General features: G+C 31.1%; 1 protein-coding gene across 3 annotated transcripts in view; it reads left to right on the forward strand.

Annotated features, from left to right (window-relative positions):
• CIP2A (cellular inhibitor of PP2A) overlaps window positions 1-9066 on the forward strand; it is a 35515-nt gene extending 26449 nt beyond the window's left edge. For all 3 annotated transcript variants that reach the window (XM_036219945.1, XM_016162461.2, XM_016162462.2), the window contains 5 exons: window positions 1951-2147; window positions 4420-4533; window positions 4762-4844; window positions 5520-5659; window positions 6675-9066. In XM_036219945.1, the coding sequence (XP_036075838.1) occupies window positions 1951-2147; window positions 4420-4533; window positions 4762-4844; window positions 5520-5659; window positions 6675-6845 (705 nt within the window). In that variant the 3' untranslated portion in view covers window positions 6846-9066. The remainder of the gene's footprint in view (window positions 1-1950; window positions 2148-4419; window positions 4534-4761; window positions 4845-5519; window positions 5660-6674) is intronic.
• Window positions 9067-16780: the final 7714 nt, after the last annotated feature.

Consider the following 16780-nt stretch of genomic DNA (forward strand, 5'->3'; position numbering starts at 1 on the left):
AGTTCTCCCTTCCTTTTTTCCTCCGCAGTAATTCTAGAGGTAATAATCTGATCTTATCACTTTTGTGCTAAACATTCTTCAGTGGCTCTTACTTTAGCATACAAGGAGTCGGAACTACTATTCATTCTACATTTCCTTGTTTTCTGTGCATTCTGTGCAGTCAACCATATTATATTACTTTGCAGTTTATGAAACTTGACATACTCTTATGTTTCCCTGTCCTTCCACTTGCTGTTCCATATCTGGAACACCTTTTTCCCTCTAACTCTTAATAATTCTTCAGATTTTAGTTTTAATACCTCCATTTCCCAATAAGCTTTCTCTGTTTTTTTTTTTTTTTTTTACACATTTGTTGATCTTTCCTCTATATATCTTCCTTGTGCTTCCCTTTTTATAACTATTGATGTAAGAAACATCCTAACCTGAGAATTTTTATAAGAGTTTATTTGGGCCAAACAACAATGCTAGGAAACAAGATCTCAAATGCTCTGGAGAGTGACGGTTTTGCAGTTTGCTTTAATATAAGGCAGATTACATGAAAGTGAGAGAAAACAAGGCACAGAATAGTTAACAAGATTATTTGCTTCCTTGTGGGTGGTTATACCTTTATTGGTCTGAAAAAGATTACTCTGCCATTTCAAAAGTGTGTTAACCACATGCACAAGAACAGTGGACAGGGCTTGCTTAAACCTTTTACTAAAGAAGATATAAGACTGGGGTATGACTACCCACCATGACATGCCCAGTTAAGAATTTATAATCTGATCACCCTGTGAGGTTGCTTTTGGTCACTGGACTTGTCAGATATATTAAAGAACTACTTTTTCATTCACATAACACTTCTCACACCGTGTGAAAATTGTATGACCCCACCCCCATCTTTGAAGTCAAAGTCTGTTTCTGTATCTTCACACCCCGGCACAATCCTTGGCACATGGTAGGTATTAGGAAAGTTTGACACTACGCTATATGTGCACAGGCACACACATGTGCGCATGTGCATGTGTGTGTGTGTACATATATACATATATGTATATATATATACATTATGGGTGAAAACTTTGTTCAGTAATATGAAATTCCCAGCAGATACAAATGTAATTTAGACATGATTTCATTTATAATGAGTTACGATGAAGTTGTTTGACTTTTGAAAGAGGCATTAAAATCAGTGACAAGTAGATGATATGTTGAATTTATCCTAAATTCTAATAAAGAAAACTAGTGATATTAATATCATTTTTTCTCTTTTCATAGCACATTCTTATTTTCTATGTCTATTGGACATGCCTTGCATTTTATAGGAAGATTTAATGTTTTATCCATATTACTGAAAAGGCTTTTTATAAAAATAACACTAAATATTTGGTATCACTGCTTTATAGACTCTCACAAAAACAGAAGGTCTTAGGTTTTTATCTGGCATTTTAAAATAAGTAGTATTTGGGGGGGGCAAAATTGTTCTAGTTACTACCCTGCTTCTTTGATGTTTCATGTCACAAATACTTTCATATTGAATCTAAGTTCACTGATTGTGCTAGCTTAATTTTTTAAGTGTTGCTTAAAGTAAGATGCTATTCTTAATTCTTACCTGAAATGGGTAAACCGATGTGTGCAGACTTTGTGGTTTAGTGTTTGTGGCTAGCCCCAAGGACCATATCCTTTTAACTGCGTACTGTATGTAGAGCTGCCTTCATGTTGTTATAATTGTGTTCATCTTCATGATTCTGATCTTACTGAGATTTTTGTTTTAAGAAAAATCTATTAAACAAAAACTTAAGAGTGTCAGCTTTATTAGAAATAGTTAAATAATAAGTATATGTGACTAATCTTCATATAAGCCAATAGATGCTAACCTATTACATATTTGATAAATCTTATTATAAGTTGTAGAAACTGAACGTATTATATAAATGATAGTTGAAAAGTCTCTATTCCATTTTCTTTTAGGCACGGACACTTGCTGGTATGTTGAGAGAAGTTGAGAGAAAAAATGAAGAGCTTGGTGTGTTGCTAAAGTCACAACAGATTGAATCAGAAAGAGCCCAGAGTGATATTGAGCATCTTTTTCAACATAATAGGAAGTTAGAGTCTGTGGCTGAAGAACATGAAGTACTGACAAAATCCTACATGGAACTTCTTCAGAGGTAAATTAATAAAATAAAAGTTTCTGTGTAAGGTTAGAATCTAGAATGAACACACACCACTTCTTTTCTGTGGCCTAAAAGTCTTTTGTAAGTTGACAAATATTCTGATAAAACCATAAGGTAAGTAGTTATCAAGAAACACATCATAGTGAAATGAAGTATTCATCACTCAAACTCAGTATCAAAGTTAGAAACAGAATACAGGTCTCTGTATCTCTTTCCAGTTGACTCTGCTTCTTTCATTTATTCATGTAGTCAACAATCATCTGGATATTAGCACCACAAGGACAAGTTTCGCTTGTTTAGTTCACTGGAAAATCCCTTGGGCCTAGAACAGTGCTTGGTACATATCTGGGCAATCCATAAATAATTGTTGAATGACCTTAGTTGTTTTAGTTTATATTGGTTTAACCATATGAATTAGCCATTTCTACAGGTGAAACATGGCTGAATTAACACTATCCTATCATTCAGCCTAATAGCATGGAAATTTAGGTGTTAGTATTTAACTGATCTCTAACTTTGTAGTCAGTATTTCTCCTTAATGGCATAGAATATCGTTCACTTATATGTGTGACTATATATGTAGAATAAATTTTTATAGGTGCATTGCTCAGTTAAAGGATATGTGCGTTTTAAACTTTTGATTGCCACGTTTCCCTCTAAAAAGGCTATACTAATTTTTATTCCCACGGTCACAAGTATGAGAGTGATTCTTTTTCCCTCCCTTGTTAATATAGAGATATGGAAAAATTTAACTTTGTAATATCTATGTGCTGATTGGCCTATCAACAGAAACTAAGGGTGGAAAATGTATAACATCTAGAAAATGTGTGATGACAAAGTGATTTTTAAACTGGATATTTTCCAGCGACAATTTTTTCCAAAGTCTAATTGTTCAAGGCAATCCTGATAAAGTGAACTATTAGTGTTAAGTCAAGGTGTAAGAGAAAGTAAGCAACTGGTCCAAGAGAAATATGCGATTTCTAGGACCTGCTGAAGTACCAGATAGTGATTGAAGAGCCAAGAAGTAAAATTCCTACCTCGAGGGGCCAGGTAGGTAGCAAGTAAATGAAGCTGGCTGGGGAAAACTCATTTGTAATGTTAGGGACTATCTAAAGGAATCAAAAATTTTGTTTTTAAGAAACTATGTGAGACAAATAAAACATTTCTGCTGGTCAAATTTGGCTGGTACTGCCAATTTGTTCATCTTAGTACTTAGTGAAGTGAAAAGGACATATTATGCTTACATTAACCTAAAAGGCCAAACTGAAAGGCAACAAGCATTTATTTGAGATCACAAAGAATAGCTACTTGGGAAGCTTTGATTTAGGCAGAAACCCAAATAGTGCTCCAATTAGGGAGTAAGGCAAAAGGGTTTTACGAGAAGAAGAAAAATAATTAATAGAAGGAAAGAATTGCTATAGGTACAACTAAGCTAAGTTACTGTTAAACATGGCGGTATTAATTCTAAAGAATGTCTTTAATTTTTGGTTCAGTCAACAAGCCATCTTCTTTCTTGTTAGCTTTGCAAACAGTTGTTTGAAATACAACTGTGTTTCAAGTGTTGGTTTAGCCCAGTCTAAACGTAATTTTGCCCAATTCAAACATTCCAAAGGTTTGAGGAGTGAGATGTGAAGGCGGTTTCTCTGGAATCACTGTCTTAGCTCTTTTTAAAAAACAAACAAGCAAACAAACCTTTTCACACTTAAGATAGTTGGGTATCAAAGTATCACTTTAGAAAGTCTATATTTACTTTAGAAAGTCTGTATTTGCAGGTAAATAAGCAGGACTATTAAATGCAGAGCTTTAAAGTGACAAGAGAAATTTAGAATCCTCAACTATTTTTATTCATTAATTTGACATTTTTAATTAAACATGTTATGCTCAAGCAGCTAATTAATGATGACATACTTTTACAGAAGTTGTTTCAATTTCTGGACCTAACTATAAAGATAGTTATATGTATTTTATAGCAAATTTTGTAATGCAGTGTAATCTGTAAAATAAAGCTTTATATCCATAAATATGAGATTAATGCCCCACACATTTTCATTTCATAGTAATTTTTATCACCTCAGTCAGCTAAAACATGTCTTTATTCTCTTTTAGAGTTGATCTAGCTTTATTTATGTCCTGCTTGTTCATAAGCCTTTTCGTATCTGCAGGGTATGCAATTCAATTAGAAAAAAAGGTGAAGAAAATACTTAGTTTCTTTTCTTCATTATATGTTTTCCTCCAAAAAATATCAATTCACCCCCTCTCTTTTCAGGAATGAAACAACTGAAAAGAAGAATAAAGATTTACAGATCACATGTGATTCTCTGAGTAAACAAATTGAGACAGTGAAAAAGTTGAATGAAGCACTCAAGCAACAAAATGAAAAGTAAATCTCTAGTTCTTTATTCTAATTATTTTGGAATTTTCAAAAATAATGTGATTTCCTTTATACAGAAAATTGTTTTTTTACAGATAAAATTAATACAACTTTTACTTATTGTAGATATAAAACATTTGGCAGAATTTAATGGTAATTACTGTTCTTTAGAATTTTAAAATACTTGAGAAAAATAATATGATTCATTAATATTTTCTATTCTTTTTATAACTGCAGAACTGTTGCCCAATTAATAGAGCGAGAAGAACAGAGAAAAGAAGTACAGAACCAACTAGTAGACAGAGAATGTAAACTAGCAAGTAAGTAGCTTTTTATTTTAACACATCTTGTGTTAGAAGAAAATCAAAGCATGAGTGGTTTTTATGTGGTTCTTCATTAGTTTAAAACCTTAAAGCACATCCTAAACAGCTCTCCATTTCTTGCCATAACATTTCACAGAGCCATTTAGTTTAACTAGAAGTTGTAGGAAAAGATTGTCCTTTTTAAAATAAAACATTTTAAGGGAATATAACAGCAGGTGGCACTGCTAACTTTTAGTTACTAGCTTCTTAATGATTGCTCTGAAATGAACCACAAATAGTTTTGTTCTAAATCACTTTCCTTAAAGCACAGATATCATACATCTATCTATATAATTTTTCATAGTTTTCTCTCCTTTTTTCTTCTAACCCTTAAGCTCTGAGGATTGCCCTTCTCATTACTATATATTATATTTAGAACTGAGAAAGAAGGAAAGACATGGATATGTGGCTATTTCTATAGAATTCTGGTATAGGAGAAGAGTTTTATGTGGTGGTGGTGGCGGTGGTGGTGTTTCTCCATGAAACACTGTAAAACTCATTTCCAGAAAGATATTTCTTCATCTTCCTAGTTGTCTTTCTTTTGCTCTTATGACACAGCTACTAAAGTTTTTCAGGGTAAGTTAGTATAGGACCTCTGAGTGTATAGCTGACTGTTTGTTTGTTCATTTGAAGACTTACAACAAAAAACAAAAGTACAAGAAGAAAAGATTAAAGTCTTTCAGAAAGAAAGGGAAGATAAGGAAGAAGCCATTGATATCCTTAGAAAAGAATTAACCAGAACAGAACAGATAAGAAAAGAATTGAGCATTAAGGTAAGCATCTGTTGAGTTTTCATTTGCAGTAAAATAAAAAAGTTGTTTATTTTGTGAAAAGAGTGAATTAGTATACATTAATGGTCTGTTTAGTAATTTTGTTTAGAAGATGTTAGGATCTCAAAGTAGTTTGATTATTATTTGTTATGACTCTCACAATATAAAAACCTGTATTTTCTAAAATCATCAAACATTTATTAAATATATGCTGTGTGCCAGCACTTAATGCTTTTAAGTGGGCAAGGAATACAGAAAAGGGTTCCAGTTCTTGATGTCACATATAGGTAGCTGTATATAGGTATATATCTGCCTCTCTCTGCTTATTTATTTAGCACTTCATAATTTGCAAAGGACTCTACAAAACATTTTTCTTTTTTTTTCTCCATTTTTCTTGATCCTTCTCACTTTAACAATTATGTAAATATTTAATTATTTTCAAACGACAAACAAAACTGAATCTTGGGTTAAGTGACTTGCTGAAGGACAGTCACATTGCTAAGTGAAATAGTATACTTACATATTCTGAATCTAAGTCATTGTCGTTTCCACATTATCTTGGTTGCTTGAGTGTAGTAGCTATGAATAGTGTTTTCTGGCCTATCTACTACCAAGAAGATGAGATCAGACCAAGATTAAAAGACTGCTTGAACAACTGCAAAGCATAAGTGACGGAAGAGGCATAAAATTCTGTTCCACATTAACAGATTTCCTAGTTCTGCTTTAATGTGGTTATTTTAATAGTAATTCTGAATGTCAATATGTAGTATTTTCGCTAAAATTTCAGCTACTAGCATTGACTTAAAAAGACAAATTGAACATGTCTTCCCAATTTATATTGTACTGATTACTTATCTCAAACTTATCATATAATTTAGTTAACTAAAATGTAATATTTGTAATACAGTCTTTTGAAATGGTTGTCTTACAAATAAAAGATAAGGATATCTTAAAATATCTGTGAAGAGAAAACATGCTAAGTTTTTTGTTTTTCCCTCCCCTGCCCCAAATTTCTTAGGCTTCCTCCCTGGAGGTTCAAAAGGCTCAATTAGAAGGTCGTCTGGAAGAGAAAGAGTCCCTGGTGAAACTTCAGCAAGAGGAGTTGAACAAACACTCTCATATGATAGCAATGATCCACAGTTTAAGTGGTGGAAAAATAAATCCAGAAACTGTGAATCTCAGTATATAGACATTATGTATTTATCTACTGAGGGAAGAAAAGTGGGGAAAGTAATTTGTGACTCCAAAAGAATATCAGATTATTATCTAATTATTTAGTAAAGAACCTGATCTGATATTTGGTCTTAAAGTTTTACTTCCTGTTTCTGGTTTTTATTGCTTAAAGTTTTCTTTGGTTTTTATATTAGAATATTCTTAACCTCCATTATTGGTTTTTCTAAGTTTTTTCCCCTTCTGTTTTCCACTTCTGCTTCTTAAATTTATTCTTGTTTGTCATTATTTAGATTTTAAAGTCAAACTTTTTTGATATAACAGCCTTAAAAATTAATAAATTAAAAATATGTTTAGTAAAAAGAGAAAGCATGATATTGCCAGAGAAGTTTTTCTCTAAAGTAGAGCAAAAGAAAATATCAGTGAATTTAAAATAATTTTATTACTGCATTTAAAATGCAGTAAAATATAGGGTATAAGTTCTAAATTTGATAAAAATACAGTGACTATAAAATAATGTATAAAAATTAGAACATAACTGTTAAATGACAACATTGTTTGTCATGTTAAAAACTAATAACTTGTATTATTTATGAAATAGCTTTAGTTTTACTCTTTAAAATATTGCATGTTGGCCCACCCATATCTTTTCAATTATGAATTTATGATTTTTGTAGGGATAACTTGGATTCTACCCTTTCTTCATATTCAGAAATTTATTTGTTGTTAATTCTGATGTGAATTTCATTTAATGTATTATCTTTTATTTAAATAGTTTTTAATTGAGCCATTTAATTTTAAAGCATGGGCTAAATATTTTTATGTATTTCTTTAATACAAGAGAATTTCTTAGTACTCTTCATTTGAATCAAATGTTCTAAGTAGTGTTTAAGAAGGGTTTTTATATCAATATTTTGGTTGATTTTACTATTAGACTGTTAAAATAATTTTACTGGGTATTTTCTTCACTATTTTTATCTCCATTTGACTTAGGTGAACTTCTGTTTTTCAACTGTAGTATATCCAAATTTATGTTTAGACATTAAACAGAAATTTTTTTATAATTCATTAATTACATTGATATCAAACTATAATACTTTTAAATATTTATGCATTTCGTTCAGTTATGCAAATTTTTTAAAGCATTGTGCAAAGTAACACATTTTAAATTGCTGCTTATTCTATAAGGAGTACATTCTTTTTGGGAAACTTCAGGAATTATCAATTTGATATGAAAAAGCTTAAATGAATACATATGGCTAAAGAACAAAAGACTCTATAAAATAAAAAACAGAAAGTGTTGTAAACAAATAATGAACCAAAAGCTCTAGGGAAAACCAAAGCATCTTTATAATTTGGACACTCAAGACACTGAGCCTAGCCCAGTGCTGCCTAACAGAACTTTTTGTGATGATGGAAATGTTCTTTGTCTGCATGGTTTAGTGTATAGCCTTTAACCACATGTTGCTATTAAGGACTTAAAATGTGGCTAGTCCAACTGAAGAATTCAGTTTTTTTTTTAATTTAATTTTAATTTTAATTGCCATCCTACTGGACAGTGAAGATCTAGGCTTCCAAGTATACATTTTAAATCACACAATATGCCCTTTCTTAAAGACCTACATACATAGGAAGAGACTACATGTATTTTTTTGCAGCCTTTTGTTAATACAACAATTTTAACCTGTTATTTCTAATCTCTGAAGAAGAAAAGCTGTACTTGAGTTTTAAAAGTGAGTACTAATCATCATTCTCCATTTTTTCTGTTTTTCTTAGTCTTTCTGTAGCATCTTTCATATTCCTATTTTTCTTAACCTTAGTGTGTTGGGTTTTTTTGTTTGTTTGTTTTTTGCTTTTTGAGTAAGTGTACCTCAGATTTTTTTTTTAAGTATGTGTATGTGTATGTGTTCTTCTTTTAAAGAAATTTATTTTAAGCAAGTTTGAGTCACACCATAGAGTTTAACGAATGATTTTTATGTGTGTATATGTCCATTTTCTAATGGAAAAACAAAACTAAATAAATGCATCATTATATTAGAATTGTTTTAATTCTCCAAAAGTTTTTCTTTGAAGAATTAATATTAAAGTGTACATAGTTCTTTTTACCATTTACATTTGCCACTGGAACAAATATAAAATATAGACTTCTCGTAAAATTTGGCTAATTGGAGTTTATACTAAACTGTTTATTTAATGTCAGGGCAAAAAAATATTCATTAAAACTTAATGCTTTGTTTTAAGAGGAATTTATTAGATTAGTGTCCTTTTAGTTTTGTTTTGCTATGTTTTTTAAAAGATATGTTAAAGATATAACAAGAGTCTGTCTTGAGTTAAGATTGTTAGTTAAATGAAAATGTGTTTGAATTTCAGTTTCTTCCTGAAGCTCATTCACATATGTTACAGGTACCTCTAATCAAGGTATATTCTTTAAAACTCATAACCTTATTTTAATTTGATTCTTTTCTATTTTTATATAATCATTATATTTAAAACTTTTGTCTTGGCTTACCTACTATTGAACCAAACACATGTCCTGTTTGTAACTTCTTTGTAGAAATCAGCAAACATTTTCTGTAAAAGGCCAGGTAGTAAGTATTTAGCCTTTGTGAAACGTATGGTCTCTATCACAATTACTCAGTTGTAGCATGAAAGCAGCCATAGACAGTATGTACATAAATGGGCATGTTTGTCCAGGGTCATAGCTTTTCCAGTAAAAATTTTATTTACAAAAACAGTTGGAGCTTTCCTATTGGCTATTATGTCTCACTAATTAATTGGCCCTTTTATCACAAAGAAGTCTCTATCTTTGGTAATCTTTATCTTATATGACTATAGCCACTCCAGCCTTTTTGTTGGTCTCTCTTTCTATCAATTTATTTTTAACCTATGTCTTTATATATATAAATGACATGAACTTGTAGACAATTATAGTTGAGTCTTGTTTTTTTTTTTAATCTATTTTGACATATAAGTCCTTAACTTTCACAGTCTCTGTGGAGTTAATATTGTACTACTTAATATAAAATGTAGAAACCTTGCAATTTTGTCCATTTATCCTCTCTTCATCCTTTATGCTGTAGTTGGCAAGTATATCTTATATATATTAACCCCCAAGACAATATTATAATTTTTGTTTTAAACAAGTATATCAAAATACACTGGTTCACAAGATCATAATATATTTACCTCTTTGCAGGCAATAACAAATGCCTCCAATGTAACATTACCATTTTTCCCTTTAGAAATAAGTAACTTGTGGGGAAACTGCAAATAACCTGTTTTGACTTTCACCCACAAGTTCTAGCATCCATTGATAATCTTGCTTGATTCTGTTATTACTCCAATGGTTGCCAAATGGTTATTTTCTTTTACTTAATGGGAGAAGATGGAACATTTTGGTAATATGCAATCTAAATTGCATCATTTATTATATCATTGACAAAATTAAAATGTACTTACAGTTTCCCAATTAATAGAGAATGTACTTTTTTATGTGTATATTTTCGCAAGCCAAGAATTTGAGATTTTATGTAGTTTAAGAGAAGTAGTAGGTATGTTAAGTATAGTGAATATTTTTTCAAGCCACAGGGCCCTTGGAAATTATTGTCCTTTCCAAAACCCTTGATTTTAGAATTGCTCATTTAGATCATAAGATTTTCTTTTTTTTTTTTTTTTGGTCACTTGCCTTGGTCTGTCAATGATCACCTATAAATATTAAATGCATATTACTCATAAAGATAAGTAAGTCTTTTGAATTAAAAAACATTGTATATTTTCAACATTCCCTAAGTTTACATTCAAGATAGGTTTTTTAAAAAAATAAATAAAATATATGACTTTCACCTTTAAAAAGTAGGTAATTTATTTAAATTTTATAGTGTCGGTAATGAGCCTGATAAGTATTTATAATTGTATGCTTCTGTAATCCATAAATTGAGAGGAAACATAAATATAAAAAATTCATAGGTTCCTTTGACCGCAAATCACCTTGAAATCTTATAGTTTTACTGTGTTCAGCATTCTGTAGCTAATTGATTTTCTTCCTGTCATTCAAAGACTCTGTAAGGCCTGTTTTCTTTATGCTTGTGTTCATCTAAACATTTCAAAAATACCCTAGAGAAAACTTAATTATCACCATGAATGAGAGGTGCCATAATTCTCAGAACCCAGTTTTTTGCACATTGAGGTACAATATAGTCCTTCATAAAGTTCATTAAATCTGAGAAATAATCTTTCTTCCCAACTCAATGCACTTTTTTCATTATATAATTCCCTAAGAACTTGGTGTTTATTTACTCTCGGTATCTCAAAAAAGGCGAGATAATTCTAGGATACATAGCAAAGGGCTTTTTATGTAAGGTCCAGCTAGTGCTGCATACGAGAGTAATATTTTCAGTCAATAGAGTAGATTGGGTTACAGTTTCATTATGTTATTAAAAACTAATTTTCCACTAAGTAGCTAAGCATTTGGCAAGGATTTAGTAGTGAACATGATTCTCTTTGCTACATTATCTACACTGTTATTCTAAGAGTTATATTTCATTTCACTTATCTTGAAGAGCCAAAAGATACAATGTATTAGAGTAGCCTATGCTCTTCTCAAACTTCAAATAAAAAGGCTTACGATTAGCCCTAGGAAAAGACAACACTGTTTATGCTCAATTAAGCAGGGTTTTCATTTACCCACAAGACTAGTATTAACTACTACCAAGTAATTTGTATAAAACCCACAGTTAATCAGAACATGTTAGAGCTGGAAGTATTCTTAAAGAAGTGACCCAGTCCCCTAATATTTCAAAAATATATTTAAACTTTATATTATATTTTCAGAAAAGAGGCCTCATTATTCAAATACTGGTATATAAAAATAAAATAAACAGGCAATTTCACTTCTAGGAATTTATTTTAAGGTAATAAGGACTAAAACTTAGATACTAAGATTTAGGTAACACTGTCCACTGTGGCACAACACAAGATTGGAAACAATGTATATACAGTAATTAGAGATCGGTAAATCAGTTACAGTCATTTAATAGAAGAGCATGCAGCCTTTTAAAAAAGACTGAAATATGTAAGTACATGTAAAGATTCTGGGTGTGTGAAGTGGGAAAATCAGGAAACCAGTCTATTTGTAAATGTTCATATATCTGCTTATTTGAAAATATATGTGTAGAGTTATATATGCATAGACGTGTAATAAACTATGAGCTGTGTCTTGGCATAAGAAATGTCCAAATCTGTAAAGAATTTTTATCAGAATGTATTTGAGCCAAAATGACATTTGCCAGAAAGCTAGGTCTCAGGTCCTCTGCAAAATGACAGTTTTGCAATTTCTTTTATGCGTTTGAACATAAGGAGAGAAGACAAGGAAGATTACATGAAGATGAGAGAAGCAACGTAGGGATTAGATTATAGGATAGTTAATATTATGTGCTCTCTTACGCTTCTTAGGGTTTTGAGAAAAGTATTTCAAAGGTGTGTCAACCTAGATGCGCAAAAACAATGGACAGTGCTTGCTAAAGGCAAATATGAACCTGTTACTAAAGAAGTTATATGCCGGGAATGTGACTACCCACCATGACCTGCCTAGTTAAGAACTTATGATCATATCACCCTGTGAGGTTACTTTCCCTAGAACCCCTTTTTGTCCACAAGTAGTTGCCTTTGAGCAATTAAATTACATTTGATTTTGTTGTTTATTCATATTCTAAAAATTTAAATGTTACTTTAACTTTTTTAAACCATGTTGTAAAACGTGAGTGTTATAGCTACATATAAATTTAATTTCTGGCTATACCTAAAGAAAGTTTCATCTGTAAAATGAGAATAATACATACTCCACAGTAGTTATATTTTAAAAAAATAAAATAAAATAAACTTTTAATAGTTTCTCAGTAAGTGATTATCTCTTTTGGAAGGCAAATAGAATAGAAACCTTTATTCCTTTGTCCTTGGTTTCTCATTTATTCTATCAAACCTATGGCCAATCGTAGAAAGTAAAATTAACAATAAAGATTCTGCATTTTCAAGGGTAGTGTAGGGTGTGAAGTTAGGACTAGTAGTTAAATCTTCAATTCTAATCTTCAAATTATTGTCTACACCCAGGGTAACAATTTTATTGACTAAAGCTAGTCTTGGTTACTTTTATACTTAATTTATTTCTATTAAGCAGCTTTTCTAAGTAAAGATTTTTCTCATCGAAAGAAGCATTTTTCATATTTTAAATCAGCCTCCTATTGGATGTCATAGCCTTTTCCATATAAAATTCGTTATGAAGTTGTACTTCTTTTAAAATCTTTTGTAATACATTATGAGGAAAAGGCATAGTTAAGAAAAGTTTACCAAATCTTAATAACAAAATATGTCTAGGACTTGAATCTTGCTATATTCCTAGCTTTTTTGACAGATTTATGGACATAAAGCAAACAAGCTTTAAAAAAGGGATTCGGTTACTTAAGCCACATATTTGTAATAGCCTTACTGATTTTCCACTTAATATAAATTAGAATTTTCCTAGTCTATGTTAATATTTCTGTTTAGAAATGTAATTTTCGCATTAGTCTTGTTTCAGAAGTCCAAAAATATTTAGGATTATGTACCCCAAAGTAAAGATTTATGCATTGTGTTTACAGAGATGTGAAAATATACTCCTTTATTTGTAATATAAAGGAAAGCTTACAAAATGTTAAATTTTATAGAATCAAAAGTAGAAAGAACATGGTAATAGATGTTAAGGCTGGCTGTTTAAAAATACTTTAAGAGAATAAGCAAGGTCACCCTGAACTATTTAGTCTGAACAGCATTTCATGCAATTACTCTTGAGATTAGACTAATTGAAGCCATTGCTCAAATTGCTTCTATCTTTGAGCTTCTAATCTGAATAAGAGACTCACGTTATTGATGTCGTGAATTGATCCAAGTAGTAAAATAACTTTTTTGCTATGTTGCTTGGGTGGGAATTTAACTTCTGGTTATTCTGCTAATTTTTCCAGGGCCTGTGTTTCATAAGGTTAGTTCAGTGATGATTACATATTAATCAAATGTGTTTATGTCCCTTGGATCTGTCCCATTCTGTCGACAATAGTATCACTTTAATTTTAATAACTTATGAGTGAGATTCTATATTTGGGGAACAGGTGGGAATGAGGAATAGATTTTATAAGCACATGGTGCAAAATTTAAAATTTAAGAAAAGTGTGGACTTCCAGTTTCGCTCTGACACGTAAAAAGCTTGGGTTGTCTCTTCTCCCCTCACACTAAGAAAAAAGCCGAACAAACTGAAAAAACAGTGCCTTTTGGTAGCTCCATCAGAGAACTGAGGTCACAGGACTAACCACCACCTCGAAAACTGCAGAGACAGATGAATACAAGTTCTCACTGTGAAGATCAGAGAAAACTCCCTTCATTTTTTGCCAAGGTGAGCAGGAAAGTAACCCTTTTGAAATAAGCCCAAAATATTCTTTATAACAAAGGCCTTCCCAACAAGGAAGAAACTCCAGAGCCTTATCAGACTTGGAGGAAGGGAAATTACCTAACTCCAATCGGTTTTAGCCTTAATATCTCACCTAACGGAGAAAAAAAAGGCTGAGAAGCACTTGTAAAGGTTATAACCCAGGAGCACAGGCCCTTAAATGAAAGAGTGGTTATTACTACTGATCCCATGAATAAGAAGAAAAGACTTTTAAAAAAAAGAGTATTATGAACATCTCTATGCCCATGAATTTGATAATTTAGATGAAATGGACCAATTTCTTGAAAGACAAGCTACTAAAATTCACCCAAGGAGAAATGGATAATCTAAATAGGACTGTATCGAAATTAATAATTACTAGTTTTCCAAAACAAAGCATCAGGCCAAGATGGTTTCACTGGTGAAGTCTATAAAACATTTAAGAGACTGATATAAATTCTCTACAATCTCTTCTAGAAAATGGAAGCAGATTTATCACTTTTTATCATTCTATGAGGCCATCATTACCCTAATACCAAAATTAGATAATACAAGAAAGTAAAGCTACAGACCAATATCTCGAACATAAATACAAAAATTCTCAACAAAAATGAGCAAATTGAGTCCAACAATGTATAAAATTTATAAACCACAACAAGCGATTTAATAAACCGTTACATCCAGACAATGCAATATTATTCAACAATAAAAAATGAGCTTTCAAGCCATGAATACATTGGGAAATGTAAATACACATTGCTAAGTGAAAGAAACCAGCCTGAGAAGGCTACATACTGTATAATTCAATTATATGACATTTGGAAAAGTCAAAACTATAACAACAGTAAAAACCAGTTGCTCGGTGGTGCTGAGGGGATAGATAGGAAGACAGAAACCGGTAGAACATAGGGGATTTTTAGGGCAATTCAACTATTTTGTATGACACCGTAATGGTACAAGACATTCATTTGTCAAAACTTATGGAACTGCAACACAAAGAATGACTCTTAATGTAAATTGTGGGCTATGGTTAATATATCAATATTGGTTTACTAATTGTAGTAAACATACCACACAAATGCAAGGTGATATAGAGGTGCTGGGGTTAGGGTGGGTATATGGAACTCTATCAGCTTAATTATTCTCCAAATCTAAAACTATACTAACAAAAATGTCTATTTCTGAAATGTAAAAAAGTAAAAAGTATATGTTGATAATTATTTCCTTTTACTCCTCTCTCTTAGCCATTTAGTTCCCATCCACAAAACCACTGACTTGTTACCAGTTTCTTACTCTAGCCTTAAAAAGACGTGCATTACATACAAAGATGTATATGCATATATATGTTTTTGATGGGTTACAGAAATGAAAATATTGTGTGTGTGTGTGTGTCTGTGTGTGTGTGTGTATTTTATAACTTTCTCAGGAAAATGTTCTGGGATATCAGTACACATAGAGCTTCTTGATATTTTTGACAATTTCATAATATTTCACTGATAGATATACCATTGTTTATTAAACCCAATAAATGCATTATTTTTTAACTTTTGTTATAATAAAGACTCCAAAATTAATATCCTTATACAGATGTCATTTGAAATAGAATTACTTGGTCCAAATATTTGTGGAATACCCCACCAGCAATGTTTGTTTCTCCACATTCTTATTTTACTATAATCAAAATTAATCCACCATTATAGTGTTAAACTTTTTATGGCTGCCATACATGTAAAAATTGTATATTTCTGTTTTCTGTGAACTATTTAATCCCTTTCTAGTTTTTCTCAGGTTGTTCATGTTATTGGAATGTAAGCTGTAGTAAGTAAATTTACAGTTACCTATGATAAAAGTTTTAAATTTTTTCCCACTTAATTGACTGACTTTTGACTTTATGGTATACCTTTGTGCATAGTTTTTTTCATTTTAAAGTCTTAATTTTTGTTATTATAGGTTGATAATGTTTTAATAGTTTATAACTTATCATTTTTTGAGAATTTCCCCAAATATACTTGTTCCTTTATTTTTCCATAGTATTTTAGAATCATCTTGTCAAATTTTTTTAAAAAGTGGGTGTGTCTACGGCCAGGACATCCTAAACAAGCCCAATCCTGTCTGATCTCGGAAGCTAAGCAGGGTCAGGCCTGGTTAGTACTTGGATGGGAGATCACCTAGGAAGACCAGGTGCCGTAGGGGTTAAAAAAAAATAGTGGGTGACACTTTTGCTTGTATAATATTAGATTTATAGATTAGAGATAATTGACATCTCTAATGTTAAATCATCTTTTCTCAAACATGATATGCCTTTCCATGGGTTCAAGTCTTTTATGACTTTTGATAATATTTTATTTGTATATATTTTTTATATATTGTTAAAGTTTAACTTTTTGTCATCTTTTTATCCATTATATTTTCTGATATATGTTCATATATACATATATATGGATTTATATATGTTTATATATATGGAAACTATTTCTATAAGTGGTTTTATGTTTTGTACCCCA

The sequence above is a fragment of the Rousettus aegyptiacus genome, unplaced genomic scaffold, assembly GCF_014176215.1.
Source record: "Rousettus aegyptiacus isolate mRouAeg1 unplaced genomic scaffold, mRouAeg1.p scaffold_m13_p_4, whole genome shotgun sequence".
NCBI lineage: Eukaryota > Metazoa > Chordata > Mammalia > Chiroptera > Pteropodidae > Rousettus > Rousettus aegyptiacus.